At 42.0% G+C, this 24,127-nt stretch overlaps 1 protein-coding gene across 2 annotated transcripts in view; it reads right to left on the reverse strand.

Annotated features, from left to right (window-relative positions):
• apbb2b (amyloid beta (A4) precursor protein-binding, family B, member 2b) overlaps positions 1-24,127 on the reverse strand; it is a 61,936-nt gene that overhangs the window by 24,390 nt on the left and 13,419 nt on the right. For both annotated transcript variants that reach the window (XM_034080458.2, XM_034080466.2), the window contains exons 2-4: positions 9,820-9,926; positions 5,308-5,374; positions 3,277-4,338 (exon numbers count right to left, since the gene is read on the reverse strand). In XM_034080458.2, the coding sequence (XP_033936349.1) occupies positions 3,277-4,318 (1,042 nt within the window). In that variant the 5' untranslated portion in view covers positions 4,319-4,338; positions 5,308-5,374; positions 9,820-9,926. The remainder of the gene's footprint in view (positions 1-3,276; positions 4,339-5,307; positions 5,375-9,819; positions 9,927-24,127) is intronic.

Here is a 24,127-nt window from a genome sequence, read left to right on the forward strand (position 1 = left end):
GAGAGCACCACAGCAATTGTGGAATTAAAAGAAAAAGCTTGAGCATGCTGACACTAAGTCTAGGAGCTGGCGTGCACCTATGCAGCTCATGGACCACAGTGAAGCTACGTAGCAGTTAGCCAGGGATAGCCTCAGTTAGCATGCGGCTCCATGCCAGAGCAGGGTCTGGCAGAGGGGGATGGGAGAGCAGTGAGCTCCTGGAGCAATAACACACACACATGTTCTGTCTGACAGCACATGCACACACCAGCATCAACAGTTTGATACACACATTCAGTAACAACACAAACAGCATGCTACAACTCCAGACCCCTGTGATAGACATGTAAAGAACAATCACCTTACAGACAAACTTCCCCCCAGTGTTGAAAGAGATGCGCACATACTGTCTACCTGTGCATATGCTTACACGCACACAACATTTGAAAAATCCCCTATACTATATTTTCGAGCCAACCTCCGACAGATGCACCTACCCTCGTAATTGACAATCACAATGGCCAGCATGTAGTCTTTCCCCAGCCTCATAGTTAGCTAGCTGCCTCTCATACAGCGAAGTCCAGTGCTGTAAGTAAACAGAGAACCCCAGACAGAGATACAGGGAGAGAAAGAGAGGGAGGACTGAGGAGAGAGAGAGAGAGAGAGAGGGGGGACACTGCAAGAGAAGGGAGGCAGAGACGCAGGGATGTAAAAAAGAGAGGCAGAGAAGAGAGGGTGAATAAAGGGGGAGTGAGAGAGATAGAGTGGGAGAGATGGAGGTTTCCCCCGCAGCTACACTGTGATTTTTGTCAGTTCTTCCTCTGAAGCATCAACATCAACAACAACAACACAAATAAGCCTGCCCTTCCTTTCCTGTCCCAACACAAACATACACACAGGCACATGGAATAACACAATATCTGGCACACTTAGTGTCTATTTCTCCCTCATTTGCACCCTATTCTTAGCCTCTCTTGGTTGTCCTGGCAACCCCAAGAATACCTTTGATCCAACATATCTAGTGAAGGTGCAACAAAGAAGGAACAGCAAAGAAGAGCACCTTGATGTTCTGAGGGTGATAAGTTGTGTTTTGAGTAGATGGGGGGGGCAGAGAAATAGCTCAACATATGACGGACTAAAAACACTGAATCTGACATGTTGCAGTACAGCACACATCCACATTCAACTCGTGTTTCTTGCAAGTGTTAAAATTAATGTTGTTGTGTGAGAATGTGAAAGACATCTTTAAATATCCTTCCTGCACTCAGCATGTGTATGTGTATGTGTATGTGTATGTGTATGTGTGTGTGTGTGTGCGTGTGCGTGTGCGTGTGTGTGTGTGTGTGTGTGTGTGTGTGTGTGTGTGTGTGTGTGTGTGTGTGTTTTAGCTCCTCTGTGTGAAAGCAGTGTCGTATTGGACCTGTAACCCACAACATCCACAGAGGAATCTGACACACACCTGGGAAAACAACACTGCTTTGTCAATGTGAGAGAGACGGGAGGTTGCAGCAGTATGGACGACTATGTCTTAGATATTGATAAGCTCAAAATGAATGACGCCAGAATCATGTTTAACGCTTCTTCAGCCATTCCCCAGATGATAATATGTCTAAACCAGACACTGCACTAACGTTAAAAACAAGTTAAAATACAATTTTAGACGCAAACGCACAAGAGGAAATCAGGACAAAAGAACACATGGAAAGTCAATTCTGGACATGCTGCTCGTCATCATTCTTGCAGAGAAATGAAATGCACAGATGTTCAGACGGAGCATTACATTCAATAGGGACAATGAGTCATCAGAGAGCGAGCAGAAAAAAGTGAAGAGGCTCAGCGGCTCGGATCACTGCATGGTTTACAGCTCAGAGGTCGGGCTGTTACTTTGGGGAAGACGGATGTGTTTCATATGTCTAACAAGAAAACACAAGGCAGAGAGTTTTAAGTGTCCAATTAAACATCGAGATATTTACATAATGCTGACAAAGAAATACAATAGGTTTAACAGACCTTCTGCAGAGGTAGGCAAGTTTCAGAAAGGCCCACAAAAGAGGAAGTAAACATGAGGTACATAACTCATCCCAAAGTTCCGCCTTGCTGTGTGTACGGTAACGTCAAACATAAGGAAAAAAGGATTTTAAGGGGATGACGCATAAATATTTAGAAATGTAATTAAGTTAAAGCATTTGTGTTCTCAAAAATGATATAACGGAGTCCTAATGACAATAACCTAATTTAACATAAAGATAAAACTTCAAATAAAACACTATGTTAGAGAAATAATCAATTCCTAATTTATTAACTGTTTTCCGACAAAATGTCAGCTTTCTCTGCTTCCTGCATATCACAAAAAGTAAGATTGAATGATGAAAGGTAAGATTAAAGGGAGCTAAAGTACTTTGTTTTCATTTGAGTATCACCTCTACAAGAAGATAGAGACATAATGGCTCTTCCCTGGCACACACACACACGCCCAGGACACAGCATGAAACAGGATGCAGCTGATCTACCCCGCTAACCACCCATGAGGTTACAAGGGCACTTCCTGTCCCAGAGGGATTCTGGGAGATTTACTGGAGGCAGGAGTGTTTGTTATTCTGTTCCAGCTATGTCTGAGTTCTGCATACACACACGTACGTACGCACACACACATACTTGGTCACCATAAATGGAAACATGTCATCAGCGGAGGACGGTGGAACCACTACACAAGTGAAAACTATGCCAAGCATCCGTAAGTGTGAGTTGCTGTGGAGTGTACTCTCTTGAGTAAAGGTCACCTATTGTGCAAAATCCACGTTTTAATGTCTTCTATACATAACCATGTGTCCCCTCTGTGTTAAGAGATTCTGAAAGTTTCAGGAAAAAAGATTCTTCACTTTTTGTCCCGATCCATTTCTATAAAAACCTGTCTGAAAATGAGCTGATCACATTTTAGCCACTTTATGATGTCATAATGATTTTGTGGCTTGTGTAACCATTAGCCAATCACCAACCAAGGTAACACCCGCCCCCTTATCACCTGAATCTCCTCCTAGAGCACCATTGTGTTCTTTGTAACCAAATATCTCTCAGAGGGGCGTGGGGAGGGGCTTCTTATTTTCATCTAAAGTAACAGACAGAGAATCAGCACTTTTGAAACAGGGCTGAAACAGAGGGGATTATGGGATGCTGCAATGGGTGATCTGTTTGGTGTTTGGAGCCAAACACTTCAGATACATGTTTTGTATATATCTGAGACCTATGATATATTGATGAAAAACAGTATAATAGGGGACCTTTAATTAATATGTGTACCTGTCTCTTCTGGGGAGTTGCTCTCCTGGGACAGGGTGGTCCAACTCAACTCTTCGTCACTGGGGTTCAGATTCTGGATGCGGTTCAAAGCACAGTCTGTCTTTGCCCCGGTCCTCCTGTCCTTCTTCGTCTCTGGAGAGGAGGAGGAAGAGGAGGAGCAGGAGGCCACAGAAAGCAGGGGTGTGTCCTCTGGGCTGGCATGCTTCGGTGGGGAGGGAGGGGGGGGCACCGGAGCGTCCTGACCTGATTGGAGGAGCTTGAGGTTGGAGTGGAGGTCAGAGATGAGCTCCAGGCCTGAAGAAACGTTGTTTTTCATCACAGGGGATTCACTTTTTATCATCAGTAAAGGTTTATTCTCCTCGTTGTCCTGATCCTCCTCCACCGCCTCATCTCCGTCTTCCTCGATCTTCATCTTCGACATCATTTCCTTTTCAGACAGAATGCTGATGTCGTCGCTCTCCTCTGTCTCAATGTTCACGTCAAAGTCCAAATCTGTGGTGTTGCCGTTGAGTTTGAGCTCCGCGCTCGTGTTGGTGTTACAGTCAGTGTCTGATTCAGTTTTCTGCTCGGGGTCTGCATCACTGCTGTCGTCCGAGTGAAGTTCAACGTCTCTCTTGATGACGTCTTCCTCCCTGTCATTGTTGGTGAGAGCGTGGCTGTCATCTTCCTCAGCTGTGTTGACATTGAGGTCGTCCTCTGTAGTTTCAGACTCTGGATCTGAGTCAGGGCCGGTTGTGTTTTTGTTGTGATCCTGACCGGCTTTACGGAGCTGGTTCACTCCATTCTTGGCAAGTTTGGGATTGTTGGGGGTTAAGGACTGCGATGGGGATGATGGGGAGGAGGAAGATGGCACCGCTTCACCGAGGCCCATGGCAGTCTGTATATTGGTAAGAGCGTACTTTTTGCGACACTTGGGCGGCGTGGCTGAGCCTTGGTTGATGACATCACTGCTCAGCAGCTGGTTGTGTGACGAGCGGAGGCTGAGGGAAGAAGGAGGCGTGGCAGCAGGGCCGTTACGATTGGTCACATCTACTGACATCATCGTGGCACAAGACAGATCACCTGAAGAGGAATAGATGGCGAACAGGAAGTGAATACATTTGAATGCACATGTGCGTTAGGATGAACACAATGCAGTTTAGGAGTTAGCCTTCAACAAAGGGTGTCTCTTTGCTAACTTACTACTGCTGTAGTAGGAACTGCTATTCTTGCATTGTAATTCAAAAGACCGGTGCTAAGTAGGATATGGTTCCAGTTAATAAAACCTTTTTGCGGCAGAAAAAATATTGTAAATAAGGAGAGACCATATTCAATTTAAAAAGAAAAATTAATATTGTGTTAAGTAAAACAATGAGTTTAAATATTCATTTCTGGCACACTGCATGGGGAGGATCACAGAACATTGTCCAAGCTTTTTAAGGTGGAAAATGATCACTAAGAAAACCAATATTGTTGTTTTAACTTAATTTAAAAATGAGCAATCATCCAAATGTAATTAATCATATCAGAGCTTTAAAAAGACAGAGGTCAACTACATTCTAATGAATGCATTTAAAAATCCTGAAAAATATTTGGTGATATTATTTAGTTTTTCCTATACAAAACAAATCCCATGAAAAGGCCAAAATAACTAACAACTATTAACAAGTACTTCCTGTGTAGCCACAGCCTGGTGTAGTTTATAGCAGTGTTTTCCTCTTCGTTATGCAAATAGTTACTCTTGCACCATATCCACAGCTAAAAATAGTACCCAGCAACAAAATGTCCTCCGGTTTAAGTCATGTTTGCTAAAGACTACAGTGCCCCCCTGTTTATTGAGAACCACACACGGAAGGTTAGTTGGAGTGTATTAAAATAAGAAATAACACAGGGTTAGTTTTGGCCTTTTCATGGGATTTCTTGACAACAGAAAATAGAAAACTACCAGGTTTTTGTTTTACATTCCTAAGAGATACTACTGTAGAGCAGAGATGGACAACCTCTCCGCATGAAAAAAATGATCGTGCGTGCGTGCGTGTGTGTGTGTTGTACCTGTCAGGAGGTCAGTCACAGACCGGCGCTGGTCACGGTTCAGGGTTCAGTAGACTCAGTTGCAGATCTGAACACCACGGAGGGGAAGAAAGAGAAATAATGATCAGAAGAAGAAGAATGCAAAGAATCCTGAGCTCTTCTTGGGTTGCCCCTGGAGACCACATTCATCCATGTAGAACCCAACTACAGCTGGTTTCTATGGAGACAACATAACACTGTAAGGCAGTGAAATGACTCCAAACAACTAATCATAGAAATGATAAAGGAGGCATTCAAGAATCATATACAGAGAAGAAATGAACTCTCCGGCTGTTTGTTCTGCACACATTATTTAACTTCGTACATACCGTTACAGGTAATGTCTAGATCAGGGGTAGCCAACACAGTGCCCGCGGGCACTTAGTCGCCCGCAGGGGCAACGTGAGCCGCCCGCCGGGCATGTTCTAAAAATAGCTCGCCAAGCAAATCCAAAATGTATAAAATACACAAAACAAAAAAGGAAATGTAATTAAAAGAATCTACCCTATGCATAAACGAAACCTAAATCATAGCGAACTCTATCTACTTACTACAACTCTATAACACCCCTCCCCCACCCCCACAATGAATATCGACCAATCACGTTCTTGCTTGATTTGCGGGACCAGCGTTGCAGTCGGGAAGAAAACCAATTTGTCACCTCCCCGCTGATTTTCCTTCTGGCAGAATCTACACTACACATCAGCCCCATTGAACACAGCCTATCATGCGAGCCTATACAACACATGAGGGGCAGAGTTTTACTCTGTGTGTTGTAACTTATATATTTATTGCACTTGACGCACACACACGCATGGCGTAATTTCCACTGGGGACATGTCCCCCGCACTTTTCGAAATCACCTTTGTGTCCCCACTTTACAAATATGTTTATTATTATTTTTTAACGCAATCCGTCATCGCCACGGAGGAGCACACAGCCTTTGTGAGCGAGCGAGACAGAGAGAGAGAGAGTGAGCGAGCTAGCGAGGGAGAGAGAGAGACAGAGACGGACAGAAAGAGAGCTAGGGAGAGCACACCTGTATCTATTTAATATAGATAAAGTAAGAAATAATTCCAATGTGTACTATAGGACAGTAAAAAAAACAGTTTAAAAGGGGAGTGGTTAGTAAAATATGCATAAAGAAAAAGAAAGAATGCTAATAGGTAACATAAGATAAGAATAAACGAGTTTAAATGATTTGTTATTTGTTGTGATCATATTCTAAAGATGTATGGATTATTGAAAATACAGCTCCCTTTCATCTGAGTGTTGAGAGCTGTATCCATCAATTCATGTTGTGCTCAAAGTGCACCAGATTGATGCATTTCACTTAAACATTTAAAAAAAAAATCTTCCATGCACGCTCATGAGGCGGTGAGGACCTCCCTAGAGGAGGTGAGATCCACCCCCAAATAAAGCAGGTTAAATTAATTAAATTGCAAACATTTTCTTTTAGTAAACACTGCAAACGGGTCCCACAGACCCAAACAGCACACAAAGGTTAAAGGTCAGCATATAATAATGTTAAAATGTGCTAAATATATACACTGCAAAAAACAAAAAAAAAGAGGAGTAAAAGTAGCCCTCGACTTGTTTTATTTTTTTAAAGTAGCCCTCACCCTAAAAAAGGTTGGTGACCCCTGGTCTAGATCATTTAAGGGTTCTACTGCATGTTTTAAAAAGGGGCTCATACAAATATTAACTTAATAAAAATATGGAGGGTGGAGATAGTCTATGATACAACGTTAGAGCATGTTGACAGTGTGCGAAAAAGTACACGTCCCACCGTCCGGGACGTGTTATTTACAATATCGGACAAGTAGATCTTTCAATTGACTTGTCCGGCGGACAAGTGACGTTTTTCGCCCCGATTTATTGACAAATTATTGATACATTCAGTTTACAAAAGGCAGAACTCATTCGCAAATTGTCCGTGTCCGCCATTGTTCGTTTAGAAATGTTAGTTTCGGTTCTGCTTGTCGATTCCTAAGGAAATGCATCTCAACGCTTTCTGTACAGTTAGACGGGGGCGGGGCGGGAAGTGTAGCACCGTGGCAGGGTTGGGAAGCAAAACTCGGTTCCGAGTAGGAACAAATAACAATTGTCCGGTACCGGGATTAATAAGAGTTGTGAGGACAGGAGGCCGAGCCCCGCGGACTGCAGCTCTCTCTCTATGCTCCGTATCAGCTGATCGCTGCTCGGTGCAGCTCAGCGTCTCTCTCTCTCTCTTTCTACACACAGCGGATCTGCTGCCCGTTAACAGCCTCATCTTTGTCAAACGTTCTTATGTTCTCTCTCTAACACGTAATGAAGGTTATTAAGCGTTTTAGCTCCTGTGTTGTTAATATTGACCACCATTTCCTTTATGAAGTGAAGCAGCCTCCCTGTCTGTGTCCTCGCGCTGTCCTCACATCCCCGGACCCCCAGACTCGGAGGAGCACAGGGATGTCAGTATTGTTTATGAAGCAGGGTATAGAAAGTACATTATTGAAATGCTATTTATACTATTTATTAACTTTTACAAACAGTGAGTAGCTGGGCAGCTGCAGCATGTGTATTGCAGGACATGTGTAAGCGTGCAAGTGTCTTTGAGTTGTAGAAAAGCGCTAGGCCTATAGGCTATAAATATAATAATAATAATAACTTTATTTGTATAGCACCTTTCATGCAGGGGATTGCAGTTCAAAGTGCTTTACATCAGTAAAAAATAAGACATAACATCTGTGTAAAACAAGCAGCAAGAGCAAAGCATAAAGTGGGATAAAATAATTAAAAATAAAAACATGGGGAATAAAACAGAGAAATAGTGCAATGTCAATCACAGAGAATAGTGCAGTATAATAGTGTAAAATCAGTCAAATGCTTTGGTAAAGATAGGTTTTAAGCTGCCTTTTAAAAATGCCTAATGTATTGGCTTCCCTAATATTGTTGGGTAACATGTTCCACAGTTTTGGGGCGTAGTTTACAAAGGCTGCATCACCGATCTTCTTTTATGACTCTTTCTGGTGACCTCTAATAGACCTGCATCTGATGATCGCAGTGTTCTGGCAGGTGTGTAGTTCATTAGAGAGTCAGCAATGTAGCTGGGTCCTTGTCCATTTTTAGAGCCTTGTATATGAGGAGAAGTACCTTAAAATCAATTCTAAAAGTTACAGGAAGCCAGTGTAGAGTAGCTAAGACAGGACTAACGTGTTCCCTCCTTTTGGTATTAGTCAGTAGTCTAGCTGCAGAGTTTTGAATGAGCTGGAGTCTTTGTACATTCTCAAACTGCACCACTTAGAACTAACTAAACAATGCAGAGATTATTTTTATATAATTGTATTCAATAACCATAAGAAATTCAACAGTATGAAGTGATTTGTAAATAGGAATACAGATTTGACTTAATGTTTTCATAAATATATTTTTCTCCCAGTTTGTCATGGGACTGATTTACCCTCTCAAAGAACCGGAATCGAGAACCGAAAATAACCAGAATCGAAAAGCAGAACCGGAATCGTTAAAATCCAAACGATATCCAACCCTATGTGTGATGCAGTAAAATGTTACCGCTCACTTACGTTAGCGGTGTTGTAAAAACTGTGGGAAAATGTAAAAAATACGATGAGGAAGAAGAAGATTCCAGTGGCCCCAATTTTTGTCAATTCTGGACAAGTGAAAAATGTATTCGGACAAGTAAATTGCCAAACTCACTTGTCCATGGACAAGTACTCTCTAAAAACTTTTTCTCACACTGAATGTTGGTTTATTAGTCTTCTACTATATATTAGTTTGTTCACAATAATCAGCAACTAGAGGACATTTTGTATGATGAGTTTCTCACCTCTCGACCTGAAAATATGGACAAAACAAAATGGTGCACAGAAAAAAAGTGTCCAGCCTCAGCTGTCAGTCAACTATTTCTTTGTACTTTGTATATTTGCACAGCATGGTGCCTAACAGGCGTGAGAGAGATAGCCTTGTTGCCTTCCTAACAAAATAAGGCTCTAATTTGGCTTATATTCTCAGATGCGCCATTTTAGTCTCTACAAAGTAACAGGGAAATCACAAGGGCTTTAACTGGGAAGTTTTACAGGAAGTGTTTTTATGTATGGAGGCGTGTGGCACAGTGGGTAGAGCCTTGGTGTTGGGATCAGGGGAGCACAGGTTCAAACCCCACTGCAGTCAACATGTTGTTGTGTCCCTGGGCAAGACACTTCACCCCAAATTGCTCCTGTGGGGATTGCCCACAGAATTGAGTATGTAAGTCACTTTGGATAAAAGCGTCTAACAAGTATAATAGCAGAGCTTAGTTGTTTATTTAAGTAGAAAATCATCTAATTACAATAGTGTTACCATGTCTGAATAACATCCCATATTTATGCTAATACTGCTTGTAAATGATGAAAGAAGTTGCTTTATTTTCAGTTATGACAGAAACACCAGTCATTGTATGTAAGTTTGTAGGTTTGAGTCTATTTTTGAAAGACGGCCTGTACAGTTGCTGCTTACCAGAGAACTAAGGATGGTGGGAAACTCCAGCATGTAGCGCGGCCATACTGGAAGTCAGTGGTTCTCTCTTCATCCAATCACGAGGGCTTCACTAAAGGAGCAGTGTCCTGAGGGAGAGACAAACATAAAACAGGATTAATAAAAGAGAGAGAGGGAGGCTGGACAGAGAGAGAGAGAGAGGCTGGACAGAGAGAGAAAGAGAACTGCAGGACACCAGAGGGACAAATAATAAAGACTCATCAATTATTCACAACTTCGGTCAAAATGTATACATAAGGTGTGTGTGCGTGTCATTTTATATAGAGCTCGTATTTCTGTCTTTGGTGCAGTCTTGCCAACCCTTCACTGACTGGAACCATCATAAACTTATTGCCACAGGACACACACACACACACACACACACACACACACACACACACACACACACACACACACACACACACACACACACACACACACACACACACACACACACACACACACACACACACACACACACACACACACACACACACACACACACACACACACACACACACACACACACACACACACACACACACACACACACACACACACACACACACACACACACACACACACACACACACACACACACTTATCCTTGGCTGAGGGGCTGGAAAAGCACCTGGAAAGATTTTGAGGAATACAATTGTAACAGCTGAAAGAAATGAGATCCCATCACATGGATCTAAGCTCAACTAGCAGGCGACACTTACCATTGCAAAGACATACTTCCAAATTACCAGTACTGAATCCATCTCAATTTAACACATAATAAAGTCCATCATTTTAAGATATAATGATTTACAATCTCACACTCAGCTGCAGGGGTAAAGCAATGACATTCAGGCATTTGAGTGCAGCATGATCACATCCGATGGTAGTCATCGTCATTGGTCCAGATACTGAAACTGATCAGTGTGTGGTTTTGAATGCACCATTTGATGATTTACCCTTCTGCCTAATTCACTGCAGAGCATGAGGACTGAAGCAAACACTACTTGCAGGCAAGGCTTCCTCTTGCTTTATCTCTTCTTCTCCCTCTGCTTTCCTCTAATAGCCGTAAGTCCTGGTCTGATATCATTTTTTTCTGTCTTAAATGTCGATAAACAGACGTAACATTACTGCCCACACATAACTGACATCTGGAGGGGACAGTCAGTGCTGGTGCACACGTACAGTACAGCAGCTGTCTCTGACATTCACATAATGTTTTCCACATGATTTGGACTTATGGAGTGCATATTTTGATAAACATACAGTAGTCTTGTTATTCAAATGAAAAAATATAAGAAATGAAATGCATAAGTACAAAAGAGTGTTAACAGGTGTGCAAAACAACAAAGAAAAGCAATGTTATTCCTAATCTATGGAGCTAGTTGTAATGCTTTGAGTGAGCTGTTGCTCTCCTGACTGTCTGAACAAGTAATTCATAGTTTGTCATATTTAATAAATGATAAGCCATAATGCTGCTCTGTAATTAGTCTAGCTCCACACTAGCATTTTGTACAAGGCGAGCAATAAGTACAAGCCATTGTGGATCACTCTTTATACTCGCAGTACATTTTGAATGATCTGTTCAGAAACTATTAAAAAAAACACAGGCCATGTACTACTGTAAGGACCAAGTCAAACTTTAACAAAAAGTAGTTTTTATTACAAGCTGTAGTTTTAACGGAACAAAATAAACCACATGCATTTGGTTATTCTTCCAAACTTGCACAAATGTCCACTTAATCTCCAAGTTTACATAACCTTTTATTTGTACAGGTTTATGGAACTATCCAAAGTTATGAATAGTGCATACTTCTGTTCTATGCGTGCTGAATCTCTTGACTGGTGCAGGAAAATCCATGCAACAAACTGAAGAACATTTGATCTGCCTCAATAACAGTCTCACTGAGCCCAAACTGTTTACTGACATAACAGACCAAAGACATCTGGTTAGTCTGGAAACAAACACTAGGTGTTACACAGCCTGTGGCAACAAAAAAAGTAAACCATCTGAAGAGCAACGTTATAATTCTGACCTCAAACCAGATGTGTGTACGGTAGTGTTGTCACGATACCAACATTTTGGTTTCGATACCGATACCAAGTCAAGAATTGCGATTCCGATTCTTTTTCGATACTTTTCTTAAAAAAAGGGAAACAGTCTTAAATATAATCAGGGATGCAAACTCATCAGGTATGAAAAAGGTGACAAGGATCCGAGCCCCACGGAATATCGGCTTTAAAATTAGGAATAACAGATGATTTTAGCAGTCAGAACAACTGAAGCAGCAGTGTTACTAAGAACAGAAACCCCAAAGAGTCACATCTAATATAAATATATATAAAAGCATTTATTTTAATTGTGTAGCAGTGAGTTTAACATTTTGGCAGCACTGTTGAGCATTTTGAAAATGTATTTTCATGCCTCTGTGCAAGGCTTAGTCTTTCTATCTTTATAGCCACTGATGTAAAGTAACTAAGTTAATAAACTCAAGTACTACTTGGGTACAATGTTGAGATACTTGTACTTTATTTAAGTATTTCAATGTTTCTTTTGCTACTTTGTACTTCTAATCCACTACAGTTCAGAGGTACATGGTGTACTTTTCCTCCACTACATGTATTTAATCCCTTTAGTTACTTCACAGATGTGGATGAATGATGTGAAATATAATCAAGTGTTAAATCAGACTTTAGTTCCACCTGGAGTAAATCCACCAGCTACCCTGCAGTCTACAAAGTCATTCAAACTAGCTGCACATTTACCAGCTTTGAGAACACTTTCATGATCAATCATTATAAAACATATCATATATATTATTCTGAAATGGACCAATCTGCACAATGACTACTTTTACTGTCGCTACTTTAATACTTTTACTTGAGGAACATTTTGAATGCAGTACTTTTACTGTAACAGAGTATTCCTACAGTACACTCTGGTGCTTCTAGTACAATACCTGAGTACTTCTACTTTTACTGTCGCTACTTTTACTATATTTTGATGATAATACTTTTGTACTTTTATTTGAGGAACATTTTGATCGCAGGATTGTTCCTACATTCTGGTACTTCTACTTTAACTCAAGTACAAGACCTGGGTACTTCTACTTTTACTCACGTACAAGATATATACTTATACCACCTCCGTTTATAGCCTATGAAAACAACTAATAGAAAACGAAGGCTAAAGCTAACGTTAGCAGATTGCTAGTTAAGTTTGCTCAACGATAATATTGCGACAGAAAAACTTTTCAGTGCAGATCACGCTCTGCCGCTCCGACAGGGAGCTCTGCTCTGAACACCTGAACGGCCCGTTCACAGACTTCTGGCGTCTTTTTTGTCCAATAGAGTCTGTCTGCAGACCGCAGCAAGGAGGCGTTTCCTATAGGGGCGTTTCCTATAGGGGCGTTTCCTATAGTGAACGACGGGAGCCGGCTCTCGCCCGCGAACGAGACGTTTTTTGTTTTGTTTTTGCGGAGGGATCTAGATCGGCATGAAGGCACATTAATGTGGACATTATCCCGCTTATTACACATGGCCACATTCTCAACAAAGTAACGACATGACTCCCAACAATAATTGAAATGCTTTTATGGATTTAGAAAAAGATTTTATTAATTTAAAAAATAGTTTTTTGTATTGATTTAAATTGACATGCATCCGCTAAGAAAAGTAGTCCGTTGTTACTGTTTGAACTAACGTAACAACGGCAGGAACTGCTTCTATAGTGTTTTTGAGGAGCTTTTTGATTACAGATTTGAAAACATCGTTGCCTGCTTTAAAAGTAGCACAATTCATTATGTCAAACCTTGAAAGATATCCCTGCCCTAATGCCCTATGTCTGGACCGCTGCGTAAAAAGGAGGGTTTCTGACCCATTACTTCTCTTCCTACTTTTTGTCCCCCTCTTCTCCCCGCTGCAGCCTAGCAGTTGATCTCAAAGCACGCTCCCCTCTCCTGCAGGGAGAAAAACTATATTTATATACTTTATATAGGTTGATACAGTAGCCCCTTTTTTTAAATAGTTTGTATAGGTGTTGCTAGTATCTGCTGTGTGTGTAGCGTGGTTCTACAAGCAAGTCAATGCATTAATTGGGTGGTATCAGAGAGTTACATGGGTCTGTAAATGCAATGAAAACAATTGGCCACAGCAAATAATTTATATTAAACATGTAATTTTTACTTTTGAATACTTTAGTACAAAGGATGTCTTGAATAATTTAAGTGATATATGTGTACACATATAAATCATTAGACAAAACAGCGCTACATTTGATTTAATTAAAAGGTATAATATGTGGTAAACTGAAGAGCCCTTTGGGAGCCGAAAGAGCCGGCTCTTCTTGGTGAGCCAAATGATCCGGCTCAGCAAGAAGAGCCGGAATTCCCATCACTAGAACAATGACTTCTTCTGCGAGGATTTATAAAAGCAGCTGGATAAAAAAAAGTTAGGAAACGCCCCTATAGGAAACGCCTCCTTGCTGCGGTCTGCAGACAGACCCATCTCTTTTTGTCAACAAGCCGAGGCGCAGCGCCAGTTGCACTCCCACTTGCAGCCATGCTTCTCGTTTTCTCACATGCTCTGGCAGCTAGCGCGTGGCCGCGTGCACGAGAGAGGGGAGGGACTTAGAACGTGCTTGAGAGGAGCGGGACTGCAGGCACGGCTGCAGTGCAGGGAGTGGAAGCAGAGCGCTGAACACACACGGCTCTTATTAAAACGACGCTTTTTCACGGGAGTACTTTCCCCCGTCATTCTTAAAGTACCGATACTAATGAAACGGAGGAATCGTACCGTTTTTAACGGCAGGGTATCGCGGTACCTTTCAAGTATCGGTACACCGTGCAACACTAGTGTACGGTAATGTCTTTTCTCTAATGGTTTGCGGAGTGGCTACAAAACCGATATCATTTCCTCAGTCTTAAAAAATCGCTGATGTTATAAAATGTCACAACCGACAACTCATACTGGAGAAAATGAACAACAGAACTATAAAAACTGCTAAAGACAACGGCAAGAAAACAACGATAAAGTCATACAGAAAACAGCAATAAAAATGTTGCACTGTGGGATTAAATTATAAGGCATGCTCGCTCGGTTCCTTGAATCTTGCTGCAACAAGTCTGCATACCTGGGGACATGTGTGTGTGATTGTATAAAAGGGTGTCTACACTTAAAACTAATGAATCACTTCCGTAGACATGTTGCTGCTGACCTGGGTTAACAGGTTGGATGTGGTTTGTCTAATCGAGGTTATTAACCTAACATTAGTACAAACTGTCACTGTAAGTGATAAATTGAATGGTGTTCACGCTCATATTAAGTAAAGAGGTAATCGGAGAGCCTCAGCCCCAACCGAGGGAAATTCATCAGACTTCATTCCTTCAGAGTTCCAAGCCTTTAAACAACTTTTTTCCACATATGAAGCAGAACTCACCGTAAACACACTTTGATGTGTGAAAGCCATGGAGGTGGCCTTAAAAGTAACCACTTTAACCTCATAGTGATCGTTTCATTGCATGCCCAGAGTGCTGGAGAAGAGCCAAAACAACAAAAACGTGTTCCGAACGCTAACTACAGGTTGCTCTGAAGTTGCCAAAACATTTCCTTTTCCTACAGACGGATGCAAAATGTAAAGTGTCTACATTTGGGTGGAGCTACATTTCAGCAGGAACCAAAACTGTAACTTTCAATAGCCAGCTACATCTGGATACGGCCTCAAATTGCACGGGATGACAGTGATGCCTGCTTTGTGCCATGAAGGGCTCCCTGCAGCAGACAAGGGGGTATCTGCGTAATTACAGGGCCCCCTTTGTAGGCAGGGCAGCATTGGCACTGAGAAAAACACAAACACTCATGTAATATAGTAAATATTCTCCCTTCACTGACTTCAAGACTTAGAGAGGGTAATTAACGCTTTTGTGACATCGCGACTGGACTACTGCAACGCTTTGTATGTGGGCATGGATCAGGCATCCATAAAACGCCTGCAGCTAGTACAGAACGCAGCTGCACGTCTCCTGACTGGCCACAAAAGGCGTGACCACATTACCCCCATTCTGGCCTCACTTCACTGGCTTCCGGTTCGGTTCCGAATAGATTTTAAACTCCTTTTATTTGTTTTTAAGGCCCTAAACGGGCTGGCTCCGGCTTATATAGCTGACTTAATCCAGCGATACACCCCAGCCAGAGCTCTAAGGTCTGCCGACCAAATGCTGCTGGTAGTGCCGAAAACCAGGCTAAAAACTAGAGGGCACCGAGCCTTCGCAGCAGCTGGTCCCAGGCTCTGGAACACTCTGCCCTTACCTGTGAGGTCGGCCCAGACACTAGGGGCTTTTGAATCCTCTCTAAAAACACACTTTTTCTCTCTGGCCTTTTAAAAGTGAGCAGAGCATGACATTTTTCATTTTGTATTTTAACTGTGTCTGCCTTTATATTTGTTGTTTTTAACTTAAATGCTACAAATTGCAATATGTTCCGTATATTTTTTATTCATGTACAGCACTTTGGCGCGACCGAAAGTTGTTTTAAAATGTGCTTTATAAATAAACTTGATTTGATTTGATTCCGGTAACTGCTAGAATTCACTTCAAGACACTGGTACTTGCGTACCATGCTGCGAATGGATCTGGCCCTTCCTACATCCAGGACATGGTTAAACCGTACACCCCAGCACGTGCACTTCGCTCTGCATCAGCCAAACGACTCGCTGCACCCTCGCTGCGAGGGGGACCCAAGTTCCCATCAGCAAAAACACGTGGGTTTGCTATCCTGGCTCCAAAATGGTGGAATGAGCTCCCCATTGAAATCAGGACCGCAGAAAGCTTACACACCTTCCGGCGCAGACTGAAAACTCATCTCTTTCGACTCCACTTCGAGCGATAGAATAACTAACAAAGAACTGCTAACAGAGCACTTATATACTAATAAAGGACTGGCTTATCTAAAGCCAGTTGAGTAGCACTTGAAACGATTGGCTCTTTGAAACCTGATGTTCTTATATGATTCTGTTTTCTTCAAGGTTGTGTCTTCCTGGTCGAATGTACTTATTGTAAGTCGCTTTGGATAAATGCGTCAGCTAAATGCAATGTAATTTAATGTAAATATGAGGCTAAACCTTCCACATGGACTCCCTTGTAAACAGTTAAATGCACACAAAAACAGACACAGAGAGACAGGCAGACCCACTATAAAAAGGCACACACTAAAAGCAACAAACACAGACAGACAAAAACACACATTGGGAGGGTTGGTAATAGGATCTAGGATGTGTCGCAGCATGACAGTGACCTTTGACCCCGGACCAACTGGCCAACCCAGCGAGTGTGTGCTGTTGCATGTGTGGTAAAGTGTTAGGTATGTTGGGGGGTCTGCTCCACCAAGAATGAAGGTAGCAGCTGCAAAACACTTCACACACACACCTCTATTTCTTTTGTACGTGTGCTGTGTGTAACCATCAACTTTTACCAGACTCCGGACTGAGCGACACAGATTGCTTTTAAATTCATATGCCAAATGGACGCCTGCCAACATTTTGATCGGCCTCTCATCCCTCCTTCCTGCCCTTCCCTCTCAACGTTTCTCGCCAGTTCCTTTGCTAATCCCACTTGACTTTACCTCTTTCCTTTTTCTTATTTTCTTGCCCATTTCCTCTTCCCTTCCCCTTCCTCTCTTAGTGTCTACTACATGAATCTTCTACCTCTTAACCCGCCCACCCTTTTTCTTTGTCTAGGAGGGAATTGCAGTCTTTTCTCATTAAAAGTGAAGAACGTCTGTAAACTCTCATAAAACCACCTTTCTCTCTACAATCGTGATTTACAGCCACTCTCCCCCTCCTGTTCTTGTCTCCCCCACTGCTGCTGAGAAACCCCATCTGTTTCCAAAAAAGCCTGACAAGAAAGCAAAACTGTGGCATTTAGAGAATAGGCCATCTAACACAAAATGGATGGCTCATGTCAACAAGGCAAGTCATGCAGAATAGAAAACGTAACGGGGTTTTTTTCTAACTTCTGGATCAGGACATGAAAGTGTAAGCCAGCTATAAAATAGCAGGCAATCTTCCCAGATCTCTCAGGGATTTATTTTCATTGGCTGCAGAGTGGGCCGGATCCTCATTCAGCTGCAAAATCCTTCACTACAGGAGTGAGAAGTTAGCAACACTGCTAGTGCTGACTAAAGACGCATTACCATAGCTGGATGGCTCCTAGCATTCCAACCCATACAGTCTTTTATATATTAGATACCAGAGGTGGGGACTCGAGTCACATGACTTGACTCAAGTCGGACTTGAGTCGCATATTTTTTGACTTGAGACTTGCTTGACTAACATTGATAAAAGACTTGACTTGGACTTGGTATTCATGACTTGAGACTTGACTTAAGCTTGAGATAGATGACTTGAAAGGACTTGAGTGTTTAAAATTAAATATTTGTGTTTGTTTTTGTAGTGAGATATTACATTTAGTTTTTTTGAAAACGTGATTATAGCGCCATGCGCGCAAACCTGGCAACCCACTAGAAGGCAGGAGTCTCAGGCCATTTCTCAATCTCGAGGATGCTGGCTTGGTAGTCGAGTACTTCCAAGTCACTTCCTTCAGAAAAGAAGCAAGTATACTTCCAAGCCACGGCTTCGGAAAACGAAGAAGAATGGAACAGGCTAACAAGTGTGCCACTCTCTCTAACGGTTTCAACATAAACTGTACCGAAAATAAATACCTCACGATGTCTATCTAATTATGAACTTGCTTTACTTTCACGGACCACATTTTTGGTGATAACAAATGTAACATATTTACCAGCACATGTTCTACGCCACTACACTTACATTAAAATTTGTGCTGCGTCAGTTGAGCCATTCTCCGCAAGAGTTTTTGAAATTGGTCTGTGCGTAAAGCATTGTGGGGATTTTAAGGACGCGAAGTCTACCCATGTGCAGCCTCGAAATTTCCCCCAAACCAAGGACACGGCCTCGGTGGAATTCCAAGTATGCTGGAGATTGGAACAGTCCTTCGGCGGCACTCGATGACGTAGCATCCTTGAAATATTGGCTTGGAAGCCAGTATCCTCGAGATTGAGAAACGTCCTCAGTTAACATGGCAACGGCTATCGTTACTCCAAAAATAGTCAAGTTTGGATTCAAGGATTATTTTGTCGGTGACGGTAATAAGAAGAGAACAGCGGTATGCAGGGTCTGCAGCATAAAGATCAGTGACATGACCACCACAACATCCAACTTCATTTGTCACTAAAAAAAAAAACACAGAGAAAGGTACTGTGCATGTGTTGTGTTAGCTAGAAAGCTAACGTTAAGTTTAAGCTACGTTAGACTTGGTTTCAAATCAACAAAGCATTGCAAAGAGAAGACAAAACGGTACATTAACACTAGAACCGCCAAGGGATTCATTTTGACTAACCCTGATTATTATCAGAAGTTACTGTAAACTTTTGAATAATATGTAGAAGTGCAGCATTCCTTGATTTATTGTAAAATGAATCTGCACTTTTGGATCCGTTAGGATGATATACTGAAGCAATTTCTAAATTAAACCAATTAAGTGAGTTTTAAATCGTCCTACTTAGTTTATAAGGAAATATGAAGAGGAACAAATTAAATGATTTGAAAATTATATCTATGTAGGCGCTGATGCTGTTGGCGGTTCTAGTGTTAACAGAAATTTCAATTAAATATGTGTAATGGCAAATGCCATATCTGATTTTCTTACCTGGAATTCTGCCTTTTTGAACAGACTTTTTGATTGAGTCCTAGCTATATTGTCTGCAGTTAATAGTAATCTAATATGATTGTCATCGGTCTAAATTAGATTTCAAATGATTAACTGTGTATGTAATGAAGATCATAGTGTGGGTTGAATCCATTTTCATAACCACTGTCTTTTAACTGATGCAGAAATGCGGAAACTGGGCTTATTCATCAGAATTTCGTATGACTTGCTTGACCTGAGCAATGACTTGACTTGACTTGCTTGACTCTCACCACAGTGACTTGGGACTTGCTTGATACTTGTAGGTCAAGACTTGAGACTTGCTCATGACTTGCACATGTAGGACTTACTCCCACCTCTGTTAGATACTAATGCATCCTTTATACTATTCCTCTTGACTCCTGACCATAGACTGTATATATAAATGGACGTAGTGTCCGTGACGTCACCCATAGGATTCTGCAGAGTTGCCGAGAAGCCCTTAGTAGGCGGAGTCGGCCACTAACGGCTCGACTGTGACGTCAGAGTCTAATCCCGCCTGCTCCAAATAAGGGCAAAGAGGCGGAGCCCAGGCGGGACCTGCTGCCTCCGAACTGGAAGTAAACAGAGCTAGCTCAGGCTAAGAAGCTAAGCTAACATGAAATACATGCATACCAAGTTACTGCTAACAGTGTAGTTCCCCTATATAATCGTTACATTCATAATCAAATGCGACAATCTGCAAGAGAATTAGCTATATTTTGTTATTCTTAATGCTTGTCATTCACACGTTGAGAAAAGACGGACTCCACCGCCCGGACCTAACGGAGCCGCAGTGGGCTAGCTCCGGGACGCCGGCTGGAGCTAGCCCCCTGCGGCTCCGTTAGCTCCGGCGGCCACCACTGGCATAATTGGGTCCCCTATTAACATTTGCTCCCGTTTAGCATTATGGGCGTCATAGCCATAGACTATAAAAGTCTTACCCAAGGCTGAATCATAAACTAAAATGTATATGATGTATAAAGGGTTACGTCCTTAGCTGGCTAATAAGTAGCAAGCTAAGCTACCAAGCACACAAACACCTGCGAACGGGGTTAACATGTATAATATTATAATTTTAGACTTCTTGGAAGTTCCGTTAGTACATTCAAGCGCACAGCACAACATTTTAATTGTCTGGTATTTGTAACAATATTCCCTAAAAGGCACAATCACCACGAACACGGCTAAAGGGTCAAGTACAGTAACTACAACTAACGTTGTAGCCTCTATGGTTGTAGCCTAGCAGAGTGGACAAGTTGCTGTAAGCTGACAGTGAGGCATGTACATGTCCATCAAGTGACCACGCCCTAATTTATGCAAAAGCTTTAAGGCTTAATATTAATTAAACAGATGAGTTGAGAAAAAATTCACCCCCCACACAGTAGTCATGAAGGGGGAATCTAACTATACAGAGAATATGGTTTTTTGAACCACGATGTAAACATGTTTATTTCTGCTGTAAAGTTGGGCATTTTAACATGGGGGTCTATGGAAATTGCTCCCTTCTGCAGACTGCTCCTACTGGCCACTAGATACACTGCAGTTTGAGACACTTCCGTATTAGCGTCCCGGCTCTTCCTCAGAGTTTGCCGCTTGGCTCCTGACCAAACTCAAAGCAGATCATAGTAAGCTCATTGTATTCATCAAAGCTGTTTTTTAAACCCCTTTGATTGTAGGCTATATAAAGCTTTAAAAGGCTTAAGAGCAGCTTGCCTGGCAGACTTTTAATGCAAGGTTTAATGTACCTTTATGGTTAGTAAGAGGATCAGAGGCAAAGTCATAGGAAAACTGGTGATACGGCATGTTCAAATATCATTCGAATAAAGTCCTACAAATATTTAAGATAAAATTATTATAGAAGACATTTTTTTTTTTTTAACAAATTCAGGTTCTGTGTTGCTGTATTGTCTACTTTTAAGTCATAATAAAAAACAGATGCAATGTTGTATTTTATTAAAGGTCCCATGTCATGCTTTTCTGGTTATTACCTGTCCCCTTGAGTGTTATGAAGGTTTTTCTGCATGTAAACGGTCTGCAGAGTCACAAACCCTCAAAGTACACCCTGTAGCGAGTACAACTCTAACACAGAAAATACCTGTCTATCTTTGAACGCCCAGAACGCCTCGTTGGAGATTTCTCTTTTTCTTCCTGGGTACAGTGAAGTGCCCATACCCAAATGGACCCATTGATCCAAATGGACCAATCCGTGGAGCCGTTACGTTACTTCCTCACACACATACACTCAATCTTTTCTCAGCTGAAGCTCCGCCGATTTCTCCTCCCTGAGACGGCGGGACGCGGCGAGGCTTTGAGTCGGTGTGTGAGCACACACAAAAACTCCCAGCCAGGCTGCGGGTGTGTGTGTTTGGGCTAGGGCTGCACGATTTGGGGAAATAATCTAATTGCGATTTTTCTGACAGATATTGCGATTTGTGATATTTGTTTTTATGCGACCCAACGGAAGTTAATTGTAAAATGCGGCCATATCTCCGGCTAGGTAGGTCGTATCAACATGCTCCCGTCTCTAGCACACCCGCAGCACGAGCTACAAGTGAAATAACTCAACTTACATGAAACTTCCGTTGGGTTGCTTTAAAGTCAAGCTTCAGTTTAAGATTCACCCTGTAATAGATGTAAAATATGTGATGGAGCATTACTAATCTGACACAGATGGTTTGTTTCACCAAACCATCTTGGAAGCCATTTGGAAAGTATTTCAAAAATACTTGGCCAGGTGATTGGACCAATCTGTCTATCATCTACTATCATGGGCCACTTCTGATTGGTTAACAATGACTGGTACATGTGGAGTACAGCACTTCTGATTGGTGTGGATTACTGACACACAAGAAGAACAAAACAAAAAAATTGCAAGCTTTGCAATTTGATAATTGCAGATTTTTATCAAGTATTCAAATTCTCAAATTCACACACACACACACACACACACACACACACACACACACACACACACACACACACACACACACACACACACACACACACACACACACACACACACACACACACCACACACACACACACACACACACACACACACACACACACACACACACACACACACACACACACACACACACACACACACACACACACACACACACACACACACACACACACACACACACACACACACACACACACACACACACACACACACACACACACACACACACACACACACACACACACACACACACAGCAGAGAGCCCTGTAGTTTGGGCTCCCATGACCATACATCGTCCTTGCAGCGGTCTATAGTGAATGTGAAGGAGGGACAGAAATAGCTGCACTACAATTCCACTTGTAAGAGTTTACACTACAGACACCCAGAGACAGTCTCCCTGGTGGGTATCAGTGTATGAATGTCTCAATGTACTGTATACATAAAGCTAAAGGGTATCATTTTCTGCTGCCATGGTTTCCATGGGCGGGACAATGAGAGACAAAATGACCACAAAGAAAGGAAAGCAGTGAAGAATGTTTAGGGTGTGCCAAAGAATCTCAGGCATGTCTCTTATTTGGGTGGGTGGGTGTTTTCAGGGCGAGTAAGGGCCAAAAACTGAAATTGCGCGAGAAAAGACAAAACACACAGATCACCCCCTCAGGAATAAAGGTGAGTGATGACCATGTGAGCGCATGTTTGCACAAGTTGCATTCAATGACCCAGAGCAAACTGAGGGCCGCAACAATGACATACAAACAAGCTGAGTGTGAGTGGTCAAAACATATTTACAGTATATTTAAATAAGAATGTGTCAACTGCCACCCATACAATGTTACTTATTCACCTTAAAGTGGACCTATCATGCTATTTTTAGTAGAGATGTCCTGATCCGATCACGTGATCGGGGATCGGAGCCGATCACGTGATTTTTAAAAGATCGGGAATCCTTTTTTTTTTTTTTATAATTGATTTTTTTTATTTATTATTTAGTGTTACAAAACTAAAATGACCATGTTCAAGTCTTAAAGTCATCCTGAGGCCTTAGTTTTGGTTTAAAATTACACAACATCATGTATGTGTTGCTTCTTTTGGGCTTGTTTTCAAAGACCAGGGGGGTATACTGCGAAGCAGGATTTTCGCTTAGCCGGCTAAATTCAGGGAAAACTCCGGCTTTCCGGTCATCCGAAGCTGGTTCTCTTTTTAGCAGGCTAGATCTCCATGGTAATATATGCTAAGCAGCTAACCTGGTCGGGACCAGGTTAGGTTGCAGGCTAAGAGCTCAACTCAGTGAAAGCACTGCCTGCTGACCAATCAGAGCTCAGTGTGCGGAGTTTAAAGCGATCAAGTCATATTACAGGAGAAAGGAAATCCAGAAAAGCTGCCGTTGCAGGAAAGACGGCCGGCAAAAATCACCGACTGTGTGAACGTGAACATTAATAGAATATCACCTCCATCTTCAGAGCAATCTGACTATTATAACATTAGCGTTAAGAAAGCTTACTTAAATATCGGCCACAACATAAGTAACCGGATCAGAGTACATTAAGTACAGTCCGCGGCATATCACTTCATAATGTAT

This window comes from Pseudochaenichthys georgianus, chromosome 1 (assembly GCF_902827115.2).
Source record: "Pseudochaenichthys georgianus chromosome 1, fPseGeo1.2, whole genome shotgun sequence".
In the NCBI taxonomy this organism is placed as follows: Eukaryota; Metazoa; Chordata; class Actinopteri; order Perciformes; family Channichthyidae; genus Pseudochaenichthys; species Pseudochaenichthys georgianus.